Here is a 19,777-nt window from a genome sequence, read left to right as displayed (position 1 = left end):
TTGATTTTTGACTTGGGCCATAAGAAACCTAGCAATGTGCACCCTTGCAACCACATAAAACACACAACATTGTGTTTTGCGCTGGTGAAACCAATTATCAATTTTTAAAGAAAATTACATATCCTGATTTGAGCTGCTAGTGCTGTAAAAAACAAACTCTTCATCTTAATTAAGCTTAAGAATCATGTCAAATGGTGGGTCTTAACAAACACTGTTTATCTTAAAGGAACACTCCACCGTTTTTTGAAATAGGGCTTATTCACCTTCTTTCCCACATTTAGATAGGTGGGCAAATGCATTTTTGTCTCAGTGCATGCATTGTTTTAGTTTGACAGGGTTGGCGCTAGCTTAGCTTAGCATAATGAATGGAATCCTTTGTTGCCAGCTAGCATGTCCTGAGTAAAAGTTATATAAAAAATGTAAAAACCCCACCTAATTACTTCTTGTGGCCTGCGTATTCACAACGAGTACAAATAGCGATGCAGATTAACACTAGGCGATTTCCTAGGCAGATATTGACTTGGGACTATATTAGGGGGAAGCACAGGCGAAGCACTGCTACTTGGGCGCAGAGATATCACGCCCAAGTAGCAGTGCTTCGCCTGTGCTTCCCCCTAATATAGTCCTTAATATATAAGTCAATATCTGCCTAGGAAATCGCCTAGTGTTAATCTGCATCGCTATTTGTACTTGTTGTGAATACGCAGACCACAAGAAGTAATTAGGTAGTTTTTTTTTTTTATATATATCACTTTTATTCAGGACATGCTAGCTGGCAACAAAGGATTCCATTCATTATGCTAAGCTAAGCTCACGCCGACCCTGTCAAACTAAAACAATGCATGCACTGAGACAAAAATGCATTTGCCCACCTATCTAAATGTGGGAAAGAAGGTGAATAAAGCCCTATTTAAAAAAACGGTGGAGTGTTCCTTTAACAGATTAACAAGCAGAGATGTATCTTAATGAACAGGGTTCAGTGAATTTCAAGTCCTCTCAAACAATACTTTATAACCCTGCTAACAAACCCATTCATCTCTCTCTTTCAAAGCACTGAGATAACAACACTGCTTTCTGGGCTTTATTCCAGGATTGACATAGTTGTTACAGTAAGGATTTGATTGGAGAATAAAGAGAGTTTTGTAATTTGATGATATGATTGCCACAGTGCATGTGTTTTCTCTTGTATCTTAGTTATATATTTGTATTGGCTTGTGTTGGAACCATTATGATCAAACAGCCCTTTGTCTATGTGTTATTTTAAGACATTGACGAATGTGCTTCAGCTTCTGTAACGTCTTTTTTTCACTCTCCTTCCCATACTTTTGAATTGTCAAGGAGTTCCAGTAAAGCTCATTGTTATGCTTAATTTTAACAAGAATATTTAAGTGACTGAATCATTTTTTTATTATATATTTTTTTATATATACAACATTTAAAACATTTGTATATATACTGAACTCTGAGAGGCATTCGGGAAAGAAAAACATGGTTTTAAAGAGACTCAATGTGGCTGAATGGAATGTGTTCCATGAAACCATGTGTAGAGGGGTACAGAAGTTGTCGGCAGACTAGTCTAGTATAACCACATATTATATTAAATTAATTTTTTTATGATATTTTAATATTTTAATTTCTTTCTTTATTTTCTTTCTTCATTTTAATGTTTTAATTAACATGCTGAGAGCATATTCATGTGGACATATTTGGCCATCTTGTAATCTCACACTGTTTTTGGAGCATCCCAGAAAGTTTGTGATAGAGGATAAAATTGCAAATAACATAAAACTCACGTCTTTCCACGTCTCTTGTTGGTCTAAAGATTGCATTGAAAAATACAGGGATTGCATCACTATTTTGACATCATTGGGATTTTGAGGCCATTGCTAAGGAATTCCACCTCTCCGTGTTGAATGCTGAACACATTTTCACATTAAAATAGATCATTCTTGTGTAGTGCATGTCTCAACCATTGTCAACTTGCCATTCATGTTTTTTTTCTTGCAGTGAAATCCAGAAAATCACGTGTAATATAAATGTTTTTATTTATTAGTTTGTTTGTTTATTTGAATACTTTTGTCCAGTTTGCAAGGCATATCCATAGGATGCCAAAGAGTTATGCGCTAAAACTGCTTTAAAAGGGGAATTAAGCGATTAACGTCACTAATTATGATGGTGTGTCAAAAATGTGTTAATGATGGTAATTCCAAGGGTTCATGGAATCTCAGCATTCCTCATCGGTCCCCTCCTCTCATGTTTCTCGTGCGAAGACACTGAGATTTTATGCAAGTCTACACGGCCAGCCTGTATATATCTCAAAATCGTCCAAATGTTTTGAAAGTGAAGCACAATACTTGATTAAGTGTCTTGATTTTTAGTAACTGAGGCCATTTCTGTGGGGCTCCTTTGGGAAACGAATACTGTCAGAACATTCAGAAAGAAAATCATAAGCCATGCACAAGACATTTCCAACTGAAATCTGATTGAAGTCGGACATTTATTAATTTGTAGGTTTTTTTTTTTTTTGGTAAGAATTTTGGAATTAAGGGCTTATTTTGCTAACTGTTTGCAGGTTCCACAGCTTCCCAGGAATTCTTTTCATAACCCTGCTGTTATCTGACACAGACGAAGAGAAGGGTCAAAGCACACAGACAGTCCTACTGCGCACCTCAGGGCAAACAGGGGTTAAGTGTTTAGCTCAAGGGCACAGTGGCTGGGATTTGAACCTGGAATCCTCCTGTGCATACTTTAAAGCTCTTCCCAACATGCCACCAACAAAAGAAAAAAATGTGACAGAAAAAAGCAGTTAAGTTCTTTGAAAACCGATGCAAAAACTCTAAAAGCACAAAAAGAAAGTTAAAACACTCCAGGAAATGTTTAATTACCTATGACATTATTCATCTCAACTAACCTCAACTTGATCACGTTACCTCACCAACAAAAGAGTGCCATGGTTCTATGTTTTTTGAACCGCTAATCATGGTAATACTATGGTGTTTTATAAATCCCTTTAAACTCTGTGACAACTTTAAGAACACCTATAGATTTAGTTGACAAAGAGATTGACCAGTTTTTTTTCTCGTTTTTTTTTACATTTTAAATATTACTATTTTAATTTTTTATACCTTATTTTTCATTTAAGAGGTTAAAAACAGTAGTATAAAGAAACCAAAATTTTAGTAGTCAGTACAGATAGAATTTCACTGTTTTCAGTACCATAGCAAAAACTATTTTATTTTAATAGTTTAATTTTTATTTTGAAAAAATGTAAAATAAATTAAATTAGTTCATATTAATTAATACATTAATATGCATGTCGGCTTTAGATATTGTTTAATTAAGCAAACATTTTATTAAAAAGATCAAATGAAATGTTAGTAATAAAATGGAAAATAAATATTAGTGGTAACAGAACAAGTAGCAGGGCTATTTCACACTCTAAGAATTAATACACAAATCTGATGTGTCTCTGATCACAAAAAATTATGCTATGGTTATTATCACTATGTCAGACATCACAATTTCAGAATCAGTCACACATTTTAATATGGTTATCACTCCCAAAACTTTGCAGCATGAAAAAGAAAAAAACTTTTATTTAAATTATGGATGAGTTATAGAAAGAGAGCAAAGTTATAGACAGAAACTGAGCCAAGAGCGGTCTCTTTATAATCAAAGAAGCTGATATCACTTCTCTTCAGCAGCAGCACAATCTCACAGACTGAGTGAAAACTCCTGATATAAAAAAATTGGTCTCCAATGCGCAGTGAAACTTTGTTGGTTGTAATGAAACAATTTGCAAGCGTGCAGAGCTCGCATTGAACAAACTTGCGTATTGAGAGGATTCTGACCAACTTAAATGCATGTGAAAAACCATTGCGTTCACTCGCTCAAGAAACATGTCTGTGATTGGCAAGAATGCTCAATACTGCTGCAAACACGCAGTAAAAAGAAACTTCGACACTCTTCACACACAGAACATTCGAAAGCAGCTGCCTATCAGCAGGTACCAAATTGACCTGATACTTGGTATTGTACTGCAGAAAGGCTGGTATTGTTTTTGTTTTTTTTATCAACTTGGTACCGATGTACCAGTACGTTTAAAAAAAAAAATCTGATTATCTGCATCTTTAAAATGATTCTAATTAAAGCACCATACAACCATTCACATTCAGACAGACATCATTGGCCATTACGTCACAACTCTCAAGCATGTTGCGTTTTTAAGGTACTCTGTGAAGTTAAAAACATGTCAACTTTTCAAAACTGTCACATAACCGCCGCGTTCTATTCCAGTCAGTTGTGCTCTGTCCAGCTGTTTTCGAGCACAAGAATACATCCTGTATAAACGCATCCAATCTGGGTCAGTTTATCCTGAATCCAGCCTAAACTTTCAGTGCCAATATTTTCAACATTGAAAATTCGCAGGAGATATTTGAAGAATGTGAATTGTTTTAGAGCGTTACATTGATGTGGTTAATCAAAAGTGTGAAAAGTGATTTGTGCAGAGTATCCAGTGTCCTGGTTGTGTTTGTGGGCTGTGGGGCAGGCCTGCTTTCTGCTGTGTGGAATGTGTTTATGGGCTGTCTCTTCCTGCAGTGCCTATATTACACACATTTTTGACCTGGGGTGAGGAGATCAGTAGCTGTTGACTGACTGAACACACATTCATTAGAGATCTCAAGGAATGTTCCAGATTCTTCAAATCTCCACACAGCTTTGTTCATCCCAATGCGAGTCTTTGTACGAAATAGTTGTATTTTTTTACACATGCTTTTAAACACCCAGAAATACATGAGCCATATCACGCAATGTTGTGAAAAATAGCGAAAGCAGCTATGCTGTTATAACACTCCAACTCTGTTGTGTTGAGTTTTATATGTTGTCCTGTACAGCGCAGTTTCTTGGTGTTTTCGACTCTTGTGTTAATTTTGGCATTCTGTCTCTGTTCCTGTAGGATTACCAAGCCTCTGACCTTTGCCGACTGTGTGGGGGATGAGCTTCCTCTGGGCTGGGAGGTGGTGTATGACCAGCAGGTGGGCGTCTACTACATCGACCACATCAATAGTAAGTTCAGCTCTTTAGTTCTTCTTTTAAATGTCATATTTAACACATCTGGTTCATCTAGCCATTTCTGTTAAACTAGAGCTGTCTATTAGTTGAATATGCTGATTAATTTAATAATTACAAAAATCACCTAAACCTGAAGGCAAAATGTATTTATTTATTTGTTTGTTTGTTGGTTTGTTTTTATGTATATATAGATATACAGATGTATAGATGTATACGTATATATGTCTAACGGTACACAGGGAAGGAGACCAGAGGCCCTTTTTTAGTGGATATCAATGGCTTCACTACGCTGAATAAACTGCTTTTGTGGGGAAAACGGCTTATCTGCGGCTTATTTAATGAATTGACAGCCCATTGGCTAATCTTCAACATGTTTGCTCTTAAACATACGTTTTAGATTTATATGTATTTAAAGTTTACACCGAATTTTAATTTTTTTTATAAGCAAAGTAACAGACAATTGCTCGACAGGTACACTTCAGTTTACGGCACTTCCCATTCATTTCTATGGTATCCGCAAACAGTGATTGACAGTCGCACAACTCTGAATGAAATTTAATGACGGCAAGGCCGTAATTGGTTATCTCCGTCCGTCCGTCCGTCCGTCCGTCCGTGAATTGGGTTACTATCTTTGGCGTCAAGAATAATGCTATTGTTGTTAATGGTTATCAGATGCTCATTTTTGGATGACATATCTCCTGTATGATGGCTTTAACACTGGTTTTGATGTTTCTCTCCCCCAGAGACGACCCAGATAGAGAACCCTCGCACACAATGGCGTCAGGAGCAGGAGCGCATGTTAAAGGAGTACCTGGTGGTGGCGCAGGAGGCTCTCAATGCCAAGAAAGAGATGTATCAGATCAAACAGCAAAGACTCGAGCTGGCACAGCAAGAGATGCAACTCTTCAACCAGCTCACTCAGGATGACAACCGTTCCATCACCAGCTGTGAGACACGCATCTCACTTTAATCACATCACACACACTGCTGATTCAGCCATCTAAAATTGCGCCAACCTATTAGTCATATTGTGTGAAGTTTCAATGAAGTCATTCTTACTCCAGGCTTACTTAAGTGTCACTCATTGGCTGAAATCTTATTCCTTTCCTCACTTGTACATTCATGGCCTCCTCCCTTCCTCCTCTAGTCCAGCACTCCCCTACTTTTTCCTTCACTTTCTCCTCCCTTTCCTGCCACCCTTCATCAGTTCTGCTCTTACTTCCTGTTGCTGAAACATCTCTTTACATTTTTTTTTTCAAATCCATCACTTACAATTAAATGGACATTGTTTCATTCGGCGAACAAACGTTTATATTATAAAATATTAAATGTATTATTATTATTATTATTGGTATAACCATTATTATTAATAATATATTGCTATATTGCTATATTGGTATATGATTCATGTTAATCCTCATATTAAGATTATTATTAGGTTTAGGATTATTAAGATTATAGTATACTAACATTGTTAAGATGATTTAAGAAGCTGTTTTGTAAACAGTGTTTTTTCTAAGTAAAAATAATATAAGATTTTGCCAAACTGTTGAATAAGGTTTTCTTTTCCAGAATTTTATTCTTTTAATGAGGCTTTTTTTCCCATTATGATACAAGCACAATTGTATCACTTCACCCTAACACTGTCTACTTTATGCCCCCCAAATACTATAAAAAATATTTTTTATTAAAAAATTTGAAGTATGCTCATCAATTGATTATATTAATTACTCTATGAATCTTAATTCTTCAAATGCAAAATATGACCATGACCAAATTAAAGCAGAAATCACCTGTAGACGTTTGTATGGTATTTCTTTCCCCACCAGTTTTCCTCACTTTTCTCTTTTATGCACATATCCAGCTTTTTCAACAAAAACAAATTCCAATGATACCGTTAATATCAGAATATCATGAAATTTCATGGCGCTTTACTATATGGCACTAGGTGACATGCACCAAAGTATTTACATGGTACTAAGTACATCAAATAAAACAAATATATATCTAATAAAACATGGTACAGTCATGGTACGTTTATGCAGGTGTTTTCATTTCTTATCTTAAGATTTGAATAGTTGAGATTCTTTTGTATTGTGTCATTTATATATGTAATACAAGGAACAATCATTGGCTACACATGAGCATAATGTGATTGTGACTTTTTGACTCCTCTTTCTCTCTTATAGCTCACTCTGGTTCCTCTTCAAATGCAAAATATGACCCTGACCAAATCAAAGCGGAAATCGCCTGTAGGCGTGAGCGGGTAAGTCATTATCCTCTGAGAACAATGCCTCATACGTCAGGCCCAAGGGGAGGTGCTGGGCCCCTCATGTGCCGTGTTGATTGTGTGTTTGTATATGTGTGTTGAGGGGAGGTGGACTTTTAGGAAGAAGAGGCCTAGGTTTGGGTTCACTGCTGTGTTTCTCTGGCTTAGAGCTTGTTGGGCCTCTCTAGATTAGTGCTATTCTACAGGAAGAGTCATTGTGTCAGAAAATCTGTGGATGATGAACTCTTGCTCTAAATCTTGACTAAATCTGTCATACTAAAGGAATAGTTCACCCAGAAATGAGAATTTAAAAGTCATTATTCTCTCATGTCTTGTCTTGTTCCAAACCATGCTTTTTTTCCCCATTGAAATTTAGGAGAAATGGAGAAGACTATTTACGCAGCTAGTTCTCATTTATAATGCCGCTTAAGGTTCGATTATCGCATGTGCCGTAACTGAACATAGCACAGCAGTTCAAATGCAAAAATAATATTTTAGATATTTTACAGAGGGGGAGATTTTCAATGAATGACTTTTCATTTAACACAATTTTTTATTCTATTCCATACTCAAAGCTGTTGTCTATTTTAGAAGGAAACTTGCTGTTCAGAAGTTTGGGGGTAGCATCATTTGTTTGAAAAAAATTATCTTATGCTTATCAAGTCTGTGTTTATTTGATAAATAAAAATTGTTATATTGTGAGATGTATTACAATTTAAAATGACTTTTCTCTTTTTTATACATTTTAAAATTACATTTTATATAATATATTTGAAAACATAATTTGTTCCTGTGATGCAAAGCTGAATTTTTAGCAGCCATTACTCCAGTCTTCAGTGTCACATGATCCTAATCATTCTAATATTCTGATTTTGGTATTTAAGAAACATTTCTTATCATTATTAAAGTTGTAAACTGTTTTTAACTTTTATTTATTTATTTATTTATTTTATAATGTTCTCTGAGGTCCACTTATAATGTTATCAAGATTTTGACATTAAAAAACATCATAATTTAATAGGCAAATTTTTATCCTGTTTTTGACCCTCTCTTTAAAACACTCCGTTTTGATCAATGTGCCGCATTCAAGATTTGGAAGTAAACACCCACTGCTATGGTTGGGTAAAAGTTTTGCATATTCCTTATGATTATCACAGATGAAAACGGTTGTGCTGCTTAATATTTTTGTAAATATTTGATGAATAGAAAGTTCAAAGAACAGAACATCTTTTGTATTATTATAAATGTCTTTGCTGTTGATTTTGATCAATTAATGCATCTTATTACGTATTAATTGCTTTAAATAAAATTGTACTGACCCCAAACTTCTGAATGGAAGTGTATATAGGAAAGAAAACGGCACATGGGCTACTTTTACGAGCTGTTTTTGCTTTTTTTTGCGGGGAGTTTGACAGGCATTTAGACAGTTCTTTTTCATACGATGACAATGTAATTTTTTGTTTGTTTTATGAAACAATGACAGAAGTCAGAGAAAATTATAACAACAGAATTTATTAACTGTTTTTTATTAACAGAAAGTGTAAAAACCATGTTGTATTAAATAGGCTCTATATTATGTCATATATGGTCTTCCATGGCCTGTTACCTACTTATCTGGGTGTTTTTTGCTGTATATTAAATGACCCTACATTCCTCCATTGCGGTTTTCAGAGGGCTGTGCTGTGTGTGTTTAAGGTCGTTTTAAGTTCCTGTGTATGTTGGGCGGGTCGGGAACCATTAGACATGTCTCTGCTGATGACTCAATGTTTTTTTTGCGATGGTGTCTCTGAGGGAATCCCACTGTGTGTTTTGATGTGTATTGACCGAGTGGCTCTTGTGTCCACAGCTTTCTAGACTCAAACAGGAGCTGGCTCAGATGAGACAGGAGCTGCAGTACAAGGAAATGGGAGTGGAGACCCTACAGGAGTGAGTTCAAATGAACCCTTCCTCACACACTTGTACACACAAAGCACGGGTGGATTAAGTGCATTTATTAATGGTGTTTGTTATGGCAAGCATCAGTATTAGGCCTGCTATTGCTACTACATGAGGTTAGGAGTTAGTATTAAAGTATTTAACTTCGGCATACAATAGCACCAGCTCTTTGGGGAGAGGTGTTTTATCAGATTTTTGTCTGGCAGATGACAACTAAAAGGGGAAAAGAGACAAGAATGCCATAGAGACCTACTCTTTTGACTTTGGAACAGTAAGAAACTACTTAACCAACAAGAACAGCCTAGCAATCTCATAGCGAATCACTCTAAATCATTCTGAACACTATAGCACACCATCACATTTTAAATTGTAAAACATGAAAATCATTAATGTTATTTTTCCTCCCTGCCCCCAGTCTTTTTTGTGATTAACGACACATGACCCCACCCTGTCAAAAACTGTCATTAGTTTATTTTTTTATGTTTCCTGTTTATTCATGTTTCTGTTTGTGTGTATCTCTGTTTGAGTAGTTGTCTTGTAACTGAAACTTTTTTTTAAGGGTTTACAAACTTTGGTTTTTGGACAGGTTCAGAGAATGCACATCAAATAAGACATAGCATATGATCAAGTCAATCAGTCTTTTCTATTGTTCAAATCACCACTCTCAAACTGTGTCGTAATGGGGGACAGTATGTTAGCAACAACAAAATTACTTGAAATTAGCATGAAGTAGAACATGTTCTTATTTGGTTTTATATACACTACCATTAAAAAGTTTGGGGTCAGTAACTAAGTTTGGGGTTTTATGCTTTGGTTCAAAGCTTCTCGTTTTTTATCCGCTTATCTGACATGCGAATATTCTACAATACATAATATCTGTTGTTTACAAATTGAATAGTAAGCATTTTATTGTAGCACAATGAGAGGCCAATCTTTTCTTTTAAAAGTTATTATGGATATTAATGTGGGTAATGAATTGGCTACAAAACAAAGTTCGAATGGAGTCATATGCTTAACATTTTGGCAAATTTGATTTCTGAAGTTTAATTTGAGTTAGAGGTTTAAAACAAACCCTACCCAGTGTGAGAGTCATCAATTGCTGTTTTGCTAGCACTCTAGTAATATTTTGTCAGGTAGAAAGAGTTCTTCATTTAGACAAGGCCGTCCTTACACTTAGCATAGCTAGCTAGTGGATTCAGGGCTAATTTCAGCCCTAATTTCACTATTATTCAGTTCAGTGGAGCAGCAAACCAAACAGTTACCAGATACCAAGCTCTAAAAAAAAAATCCAAATTAGTTACCTGCTCTATAAATGTCTGATTAAACATACTTTTCTCATACTGCTTTCAGCACTAAAATATACCAAATAGAATAGTTGTTTGGATGCTGTGTTTTGAATTGCAGTGAAGCTGTTTGTTGGCTTTTTTTGTAGTGTTTACCAGATTGTAGTGTAGTGTTTAGATTTTTTTTATTAATTTTTTTGTGATCCGGGAATATGTGTGGGGAATTTTACCTAAACCAACAAAAAAGCTTTGTGTGTGTGTGTATGTATGTCTGGAAAAGGAGACTCCACCTCAGGAAGAGGATGCACCAGTTGACTCTGGGTTGCCAAGGCAGGAAAAGCTCAATAAGCAGAGAAAGAGTGAGAGTCCGGAGTAGAGAGAGCGAGAGGAGGGGTGGGAAGAGATGAGGAGGGGGCAAAAAGTGCTTGAAAGCATTTTGAAAAACACAGAGATATCTTGCAGCAAATTCCTCCCTGCTTCCTGCATCCCAGTGAGGGCCCTTATCTCTTAGATAGAACACAACTCTACTTGCTCCCAGAATAGCAAGATTAACTCTTTACTCAGCGCTGTAAGAAAATGGAATCTCCCTCTTGACACGAGTCGTCAGAGCCTTGGGACCTCTGTAATTTATTACTGTCATTTTACTTTTTATTTGATGTCAGTCTAATGTTCAGTTGAATATTTTGAGATATGTTGCTAGTGTCTTACAGCAGTCACTCTACTGTAGAAGTCGCATCAAAGCTTTGCTGTTTATATATAATACATATATGGTAAATATGCAGTATATATTTGGGGTCAGGAAGACTTAAAAAAAAATTAAGAGAAATGAATACTTTGTGACAGTAAAGACATTCGTAATGTTACAAAAGATTTATATTTGAGATAAATGCTCTTCCCTTTTATTCATCAAAGAATACTGAAAAAGGGTATTACAGTTTCCATAAAAAATATTACGCAGCACAACTGTTTCTAACATTGATAAAATAATAAGAAATGTTTCTTGAGCACCAAATCAGCATCTTAGCATGATTTATGAAGGATCATGAGCTAAATAAATTACATTTAAAATATATTAAAATAGAAAACAGTTATTTAAAATTATAACAGCACAATATTACTTTTTTATTTTTATTTTATTTGTTATTTTTAATGTTTTATTGTATTTTTTTATTTATTTTTTTTATCAACATATATGCAGCCTCGGTGAGCACAAGAGACTTCTTATAAAAAAACTAAAAAAATCTTACCGTCCCAAACTTTTGACCGGTAGGGTATTTGTATATTATGGAATGATTATAGTCAGTGGAGGGACAGCGAGGTCTAAGTATCATGATTTCAGCTCTATTCAAGCTAAATTTGAGAGAAGACTACAAACTAGAAAAACTTTGCTCTCTTTCTCCTCGTCTGCGTCCTCATTAACACCTGCACACATCAGCTCATAAATGTTTGTAACTTGTAAAATGCTGATATCAGTCTTCCCATGTTCATTACATAACATAACAACATAAGAATGTTTAGATGTGAGATTAATCTTAATTTAATACACACTTTATAAGAAATTTGTTCATAATATGAATTATATATTGAATATATTATATCTATAGAAAAACTAAAATTTGAATGGTCTTAAGGTAACTTCCTCCCTCCCCTTTCACCCTGTCTTTTTCACTTTCTACGTCTTAAAAACTAGCAGCCGGCCTGTCTGTTCTGTGTCACCAGGCAGTCGTGCGCTGTGATATTGGGGTGGAAAGGGTGGGTAGATGTCCGTAGTAGCCTGGCAGACTCGGGTCCTGGTCAGGCAGGGCTGTGAAAGGTTGGTGGTTTGAAGGGGAGAAACAAAGCCCTGCTTGTGTGGAGAGGAGGAGAGGAAGAGGCAGGGCAGGCGAGCTGACAGTACCTGCTGTTGGAGGAGGGTGGCCTGCAGGAAGTGGCCTATGGCTGGAGCTCAGGCGCCACGCCAGAGACATGTTGATGTAAAAGACATGCTTTACACAATCTCTCCCCCACTCCTGTGATTATAACCATCAAATTTGGCGACTTGAGAATCATATATTTCATTTAATATATTTTAATTTTCATTATGATCTGTATGATGGCTTAAGATGTTATCGTTTTTGCTGTATGTAATGGTATATTGAGAAACAAAACATTTCTTAATGCTTTCCAGTTCAAATTGATGAAAGGCATTTTTACAAGTTTTTTTTTTAAGCTAGTTTAGCTGGTTGTTTCTGTTTCTAGAATGGCATCCTGTCTCTATGCCCAACATTTCAGGCATTACACTCTTGAGGATATATATCCCACAGTGCTTTGGTGCTTTAGAAGGCAGACATTCCCCGACGGGAGGGTTTTAGTGCAGTGCTCTCCAGTTTCACTCGCCTAATTATTATGCCTTTGAGACCAGAAGCTGGTTTAAGTTAAAACAATATTATTCCAACATGGCTAAATGGTTAACCAGTCTGTTAGACAGGTCAGCGAGGCAAGTTTTAATAAATCTAAGCTCACATCTACAGCTGCCATCTCACGTTTTCCTTTCAAGAGCAATAGTGTTTTTTTCCCCCCCTCTCTCTTTAACATTCTCATACTGTATGACTAAAGATGACGGTATATTAGCTTTGTGTGGAGCAGTGATGTAGGCTTGGCTCTGGTAGAGTAACACCCTGTTTGGCGTAAATAAACTCTGATGTCATTGCTAGTTTAACTCTTTATAATTAGTTGAGCGGCACTAAGACGGTAAGAATCTTTAAACCATAATATTTCGATATTTATGAACACACACATCCAGGCGCAGTCTGTGCATGGACATGGAGAATGGAACACAATGTCAATCTACATTAAAATGAATCTGGGCTGCATTTACAGCAACAAATTGTGTTTAATAGAGAGTCAGAGGAAATGATGGCAGATGCCCAGTGCTTTGTGTATTTATTGTGTGTAAGAAAGAAACCTGAATGTTTGTATTTCCTATTCTTTTCTTTATTTACTCCCAGTACCTCAATAGCGATTAATCTCAGAAGATTAACCACATGGCTGATGGTTTGTTCACTTTTGTGTTGTGTTGAGCAGAATTGACCGGAAGATGTCCAGCAGTCAGACCAACTACAAACTAGATGAAGCACAGGCCATCTTCAGCGAGCTCCGCAGCATTAAAAAGGCCATCAGCACCGGCGAAAAGGAGAGGCAGGACCTCATCCAGGTCAGATAGACACAAGTCCATCATCTTCATAGATTTTTCCTTGAAAGAGAATTTTTGTAAAAATATTTTTATACTTGGTTAACAAAATATGTAGAACTGTGGATTGTAGAAACACATCATCACAGTGTTGTTTTAGCAAACTCTCTTTCAGTTCAGCTCTTTTCTGGGCAGTAACACCCACTTTTCACAATCCGGTCAATCCCTAATGGATAAAATCAAGTCCTGCCCTCAATTTTTTTCTCATTGAAAATCCTGACTCACAGAATTGTCACGTTATTGTGTTGTAAAATGCACTGCAAACAGCAATTCGATTTAACTAAATGAATTCTATTTAGTTCCTGTCTACTGAATGCACCAATACATACTGAATAGACATTAATATCTCCCCTAATTTATCATTCATTTTAACACCTTCAATCTCCTCTCAATTTTCTTTTGTTTTAAGAGGTGCTGCCATCTTGTGGTCATAACTGATTACTGGGGATTTCTGTTATGAATATCACTTTAATTTGTTATTCTTTTGTTGTGCACAGAGCCTGGCCAAGCTGACGCTGAACTTCTGTGACTCCATTAATGAGGTGGCCAACAATGCAGAAACCCTGGGTAACTCCTGTAGTGTACAACAATACACGGACTCTGGATGCCAGACTGATCTGATGGGAGAGGTTTGTCTGGGTTTTGTTTTGCAACTGAAGTTTCAATTGTTTTACGTTTGACAGTATGATTTTGTCTCATCACAGAAATACAGTTAAAGTCATATATGCTAAGTAATTTAAAATTGTAATTCCTCTCTTACAGTTTGGCACCCAGGAGCCACCACTGCTTGCAGACAGAGTCAAACTCAATTGGCAGTATGAAGAGGCTAAAAAAAAGTAAGGATATTTGCAGAAATGCACTGCATAACTGTTATTGACAACAAACATGTAAAAACAGTCGGTTGCTGGAAGTAAAATAAAATCCCATTCATTTTCTCTATAGAGAAATATATTTTTCAGAATAACCTATAAACCTATAAACATTAAAAGTTTGTATATGCGATTTATATATGAATTAAGATGTCAGTCACTGTGTCCCAATTCGCATACTATCCATCCTAAATATTCCAAATTAGAATTAGTGTGTCCCAAATCGTAATGTTGAAATGAGTATTCCAAAGGTACCCGGATGGTCTACTATTAACAGTTAGATTTCGAATTGCAGATCCATGCACACTCTGACGGCTAATATTACCCACAACCCATTGCTCTTTGGATGATGATTTGATTAGAACTACAAACACAAATAAAAAGTGTTTTAAAACTACAAACATGGTGGACGTGTGAGACAGACGGTTAAGAGGTTTGAGTGATTAATAATCAGTATCTAGCCTGATGAAAAAATATTTCTTAAATGTTATACATATTATATTTCCTCTGCAACAACATTGTGAACTTTTATAAAGATAAGTTTGGACCTTAACTTTTAAATGCATCATTATGCTAACACATACGGAGATTTCTCAGCATGAAGTACTCTTTCTTCATAAAAACAGTACATACTTTTAGAGAATAGTACAAGTTGGTCAATTGGGACTCAGCAAGTGTGATTTCAACATAATAATAAAAAAAAATTACAAATGTTTTTAATTTGATGATATCATATGAAATGCGTCATGAATGACAAATGGAATGCGTCTAAAGACGTAACATGCCCACTTCTATATGATATTCTGGTTCCTAGATATGCATGAGGCGAGGCCCCATGTTAATATTAGAATTTCCACCAATTTTTCGTCTACTATGCAAATATCATTAGTCAAATCACTTTGAAAGTAGCATCACACCTGATTTCTGTCATGTGATTTCAAGGAGCAGAAGTTTTTTGACTTGGAACTGCTTTTCAGCCTGGCTGTGATTTCCCAAGAGTATGATCCTGTGCCTCATCCACTGCCCTTAAGGGAAACCCTGTCTGGATTTGCTGTGTAATAATATTGCTACTACTTCACTGTAGATTTTAGTGGTTTGTGTAAAAGTAGAGTGGTGGATTGATGTGGCCTACATTGCATTTGGAAGCTCCTCTTTATTTTAGGAGGAACTGGTGCTGTAGTTTTTGGCTTCTGTGTTATAGCAGTGGCTCCATGCAAACGTCTTTAAAAGATGCATGTTTCCATAGCAACAGAGTTGGCCACTGAGTGCCAGGTATGACATCAGAGAGAGACAGAGCTAGAAAGTAGGGGGGCCGGGGAAAAGAGAGTGAGCTGAGAGAAGAAGAAAGCTGTGGAAACTTACATGCTCTCTTACTGAGTCACAATATCTGACCTCCAAAGTGCAGAAACACAGTTTATCATGCCAAACATAAAGCTGCAGTGTCTCTCTGCTCTTTAATATTTTTGCCAGCCCTTTTACAAACACGGATGCATGCATATTTACAATTTAACATGCTGGACATGCCATTATTTCTCTTTACCATTATTATTTATTTTAATACTCTTTCTTTTCAGTTTTGAAATAAAATGTGATAAAAAAAAAATCCAGTAATCCAGTAAATATTATTCCAATTTAATTATTTTAATACATTTTAAATTGTAATTTATTTCTTGTGATGTTAAAGCTGATTTTTCAGAGGCCATTCCTCCAGTAATCATTCTAATATGCTGATTTGGTGCTCAAGAAACATTTCTTATTGTTATCAATGTTGAAACCAGTTGTGCTGCTTAATATTTTTGCAGAAGCCCTGCTAATTTTATTTTTTCACGATTATTTAATGAATAGAAAGTTCAAAAGAACAGCATTTATTTGAATTCTAAATTTTTGTCAAAATGTGTACGTCGCACTTGATCAAATTTAATGCATCCATCTTGAATAAAAGTACATTTTTCACTCTAACTGACTCTAACTTTTGAATGGTGGAATGAATAGTATTATGTGATATTAATCATGGAACTGAACTGTATCTGTAGCTTAGTGAACACAATCATTTGATCATGTCTGCATTTATCTGTTTACAGAAGCTAAGATGATCCCCTGTTGTCTCTCTCTCTCTCTCTCTCAGGATGTCCAGTATTCAGCATCAGTTGGCTCAGTTGGACAGTGAGAGCTGGTCGGGACGCGCGGAGGCCGACCGGGATCTGGACTGTCTGCAGCTCCTGCGGGAGAAGGAGGCTCTGCTCCAGGAGATCACTCTGCTCAGCCAGCAGCAGCACTCCTCCGAAACTCTGCTCCAGCTGCAGGAGGAGAAGCGCAGGCTGGGGGACGAGGTGCAGAAAGCCCAGATTGTCCAGAGTCAGGGGGCCAATCAGAGGTTGGAATTTATTTCATAATGCACAGTCATGTATGGATGTTTAACATATGTAGAAGAGAAGATCACTTCTAATGGATTGTTGCACTTTTAATTGGCAGAATGTTTTCAAGGATATCTCAGGTTTTGTAGACCAAAGTAAAGCATGTTACAACTATGCAAAAAAAAATAAAGTTGCACTAACATGGTGATAAAGAAAAGCATGTCAGGTAAACATAATATACCTCCACTTCAATGGTGGTAGAATAATGTATTCGTTATCAGCAAATCTTGCAAACAAAATATGTCTGTAAAAATTTTGTAAATGCCTGCAGAGGTAAATAAGGGTGCCCTTATTTCCCCACTGAACAAAGCAGATGTTTGAATGTCATTATGAGAATCTTATATCTGAGACCTCAGCTGAGACGTATAGGGGTCTTTTTTTGTCATATTACGTCAGTGTACATATTAGCTTTCATATCCTATTTTGTTGTGTAAGGAATATTGATGGGTTTTCTTTGTCACATTAGGAGCCATAAAATGGTAGAATAGGATTTTCTTATGTTGGTCAAAATTAAATTCCATAACAAATCTTATACGGTAGACTATGCACTGAAATCATTTCCAGTTTTGCACAATGAACAATTGAACAAATAGTATTGCATTTGTGATCTACAGTCTATGATTCGTTGAGATCAAGCAGACATCAAATTGTTAGTTAAAACTGACTCAATAAATGTGGCAAATCTTATTAATTATCTGTATCAAATGTGTGTATGTTGTGTAGGATATTACAGCAGGAGAAAAGGAATGTACTTATGAGGCAACTAGAGGAAGCAACCCGTATCACCACCTATCTACACTCTCAACTGAAGAGGTACATCACACACAACCTGAACACCCTCATACAAATCTGATTCAGAGGGCAGAAATCAAGACTAAAGCTGTCAGTTTAACACATGTATGTAATTATCATAAAATAATACAAAAATGGAGAGAATTAAGGTCAAACTGACCGTGTGTGTATATTAATATAAATAAATATAAATAAAACATTTTTTTTTATATATATATATATATATATATATATATATAATATTTAATTATTATGCTTTTATTTATTTTAATAATAACAATAAGTAATTTAAAAGTATGGATTTATTTTGACTGTAAGCCACTAATACACTTACTTTCAATAAAATAAAACAACATATTGACTTTTGAAGCCTCTTTTCCAAAGCCTTTTTCATCTGCCACAATAATGTATTAAATTATTATCTTGGCTTTTTTCTCTGCAGATATTGATAGAATAGGAATGTGATTATTGGCTACTGATTTAAATAAGCAGCATATCATATCATATATCATGTGATGTGATTTTTCTTTTTCTTTTTTTTTCTTTTTGATCAATTAGCACCCCTAATCAAAAGAGGTAATGATAAAAACACTAAGACAAATAACAGGATGTCTAACCACATCAACCCAAAATGACCATTTCTCTCTGTGTGCAGCCTATCAGCCAGTAATCTGACAGTGTCCTCCAGCAGCAGCCGTGGCTCTTTAGCCTCCAGTCGTGGCTCTTTGGCATCCAGTCGTGGTTCTCTCAGCTCCGTCAGCTTCACCGACATCTACGGCCTACCCCAGTATGAGCGAACAGAAGGAAACTCTGATGTTCTGGACCCTTCTTTCCGCTACCTTCTCCCCTTGGAGACCCACAGTAGGGACGGTTTAGCCTTCGGCCCAAAACGTTCGCACGACACACCGCAGTCTCTCACCTCTCTCTCCTCTCGGTCCTCGCTCTCGTCGCTCTCCCCTCCCAGCTCCCCCATGGACACCCCCTATCACTCGGTCCCCCAGGACTGTCCTCTGGCCCAGATGACAGAGGAGTACATGGAGGTGGCCAGCAGAGGGCTGCGGAATCAGACTCAATCCCAGCAGCACACTACTCTTCCTGGGGAAGGGGAAGTGGGAATCCCAGCCACTGCACACCTCCTGGAAGGGAAGAGCCATAGAGACGGAGTTCTCCAAGGAACGCATAACTCCACAGGTGATGAATAACTATCTGGAAATTGCTGACTGATTGATTTAAAATGTATAGTTGCAATTAATCTCATATTTTTCATAACTGAAATGTTAAAGGTATAGCGGAGGATGTTTTACTTCCTGGTGGGTAGTCTAAACTATTTGTCCTCCTAATTGTCAATCATTCTGGTGAATCAATCAAACTTTTCAAAAAGTAGAGAGGGCGGGTCTTATCTAAAATTTGGAAAGATCCTCCGCTATACCTTTAAGGCATTCAGGATAGAAACAGAAATAAATAAGTAATTATTGATTATTTGAGATGCTTTTAAATAAATTACAAAAGGCTTTTTTATTTTTTATTAATAAATTATTGTCAAATTGAATTTGTAAAAAAAAAAAAACACTTTACAATAAGGTCCCATTCTTTTGTTAATGGTTAACTAACAAATCGCAATACATTTGTTTCAGTATTTATTCATCTTTGTTAACGTTAGTTAATACAAATACAACTGTTCATTGTTCATGTCAGTCCAGGTCAACTACATAATATTAACAGATACAATATTTGATTTTAATAACATATTAGTAAATGTTGAAATTTGCATTAAACTAAGATTAAAAAATGCTTTAGAAGTATTTTTCAATGTTAGTAATATAACAAATGGAACCTTATGGTAAAGTGTTACCCACATTTTTTTTTTTTAAACATTCAATTTTGATGTTAAAAATGATTTACATTTTCTATTT

At 36.0% G+C, this 19,777-nt stretch overlaps 1 protein-coding gene across 1 annotated transcript in view; it reads left to right on the top strand.

Annotated features, from left to right (window-relative positions):
• The window catches only part of wwc3 (WWC family member 3), a 44,390-nt gene that overhangs the window by 18,386 nt on the left and 6,227 nt on the right, over positions 1–19,777 (top strand). Inside the window, exons 2-13 of the mRNA XM_082190104.1 lie at positions 4,958–5,067; positions 5,817–6,020; positions 7,263–7,339; positions 9,189–9,268; positions 13,624–13,753; positions 14,287–14,418; positions 14,552–14,625; positions 16,784–17,032; positions 17,796–17,885; positions 18,423–18,440; positions 18,520–19,055; positions 19,560–19,564. Of these exons, the coding sequence (XP_082046230.1) occupies positions 4,958–5,067; positions 5,817–6,020; positions 7,263–7,339; positions 9,189–9,268; positions 13,624–13,753; positions 14,287–14,418; positions 14,552–14,625; positions 16,784–17,032; positions 17,796–17,885; positions 18,423–18,440; positions 18,520–19,055; positions 19,560–19,564 (1,705 nt within the window). The remainder of the gene's footprint in view (positions 1–4,957; positions 5,068–5,816; positions 6,021–7,262; positions 7,340–9,188; positions 9,269–13,623; positions 13,754–14,286; positions 14,419–14,551; positions 14,626–16,783; positions 17,033–17,795; positions 17,886–18,422; positions 18,441–18,519; positions 19,056–19,559; positions 19,565–19,777) is intronic.

This window comes from Leuciscus leuciscus (genome assembly GCF_965113295.1).
Source record: "Leuciscus leuciscus genome assembly, chromosome: 14".
In the NCBI taxonomy this organism is placed as follows: domain Eukaryota; kingdom Metazoa; phylum Chordata; class Actinopteri; order Cypriniformes; family Leuciscidae; genus Leuciscus; species Leuciscus leuciscus.
Note: the sequence above shows the minus strand (reverse complement) of the source record. Positions and strands in the feature narration are given on the sequence as shown.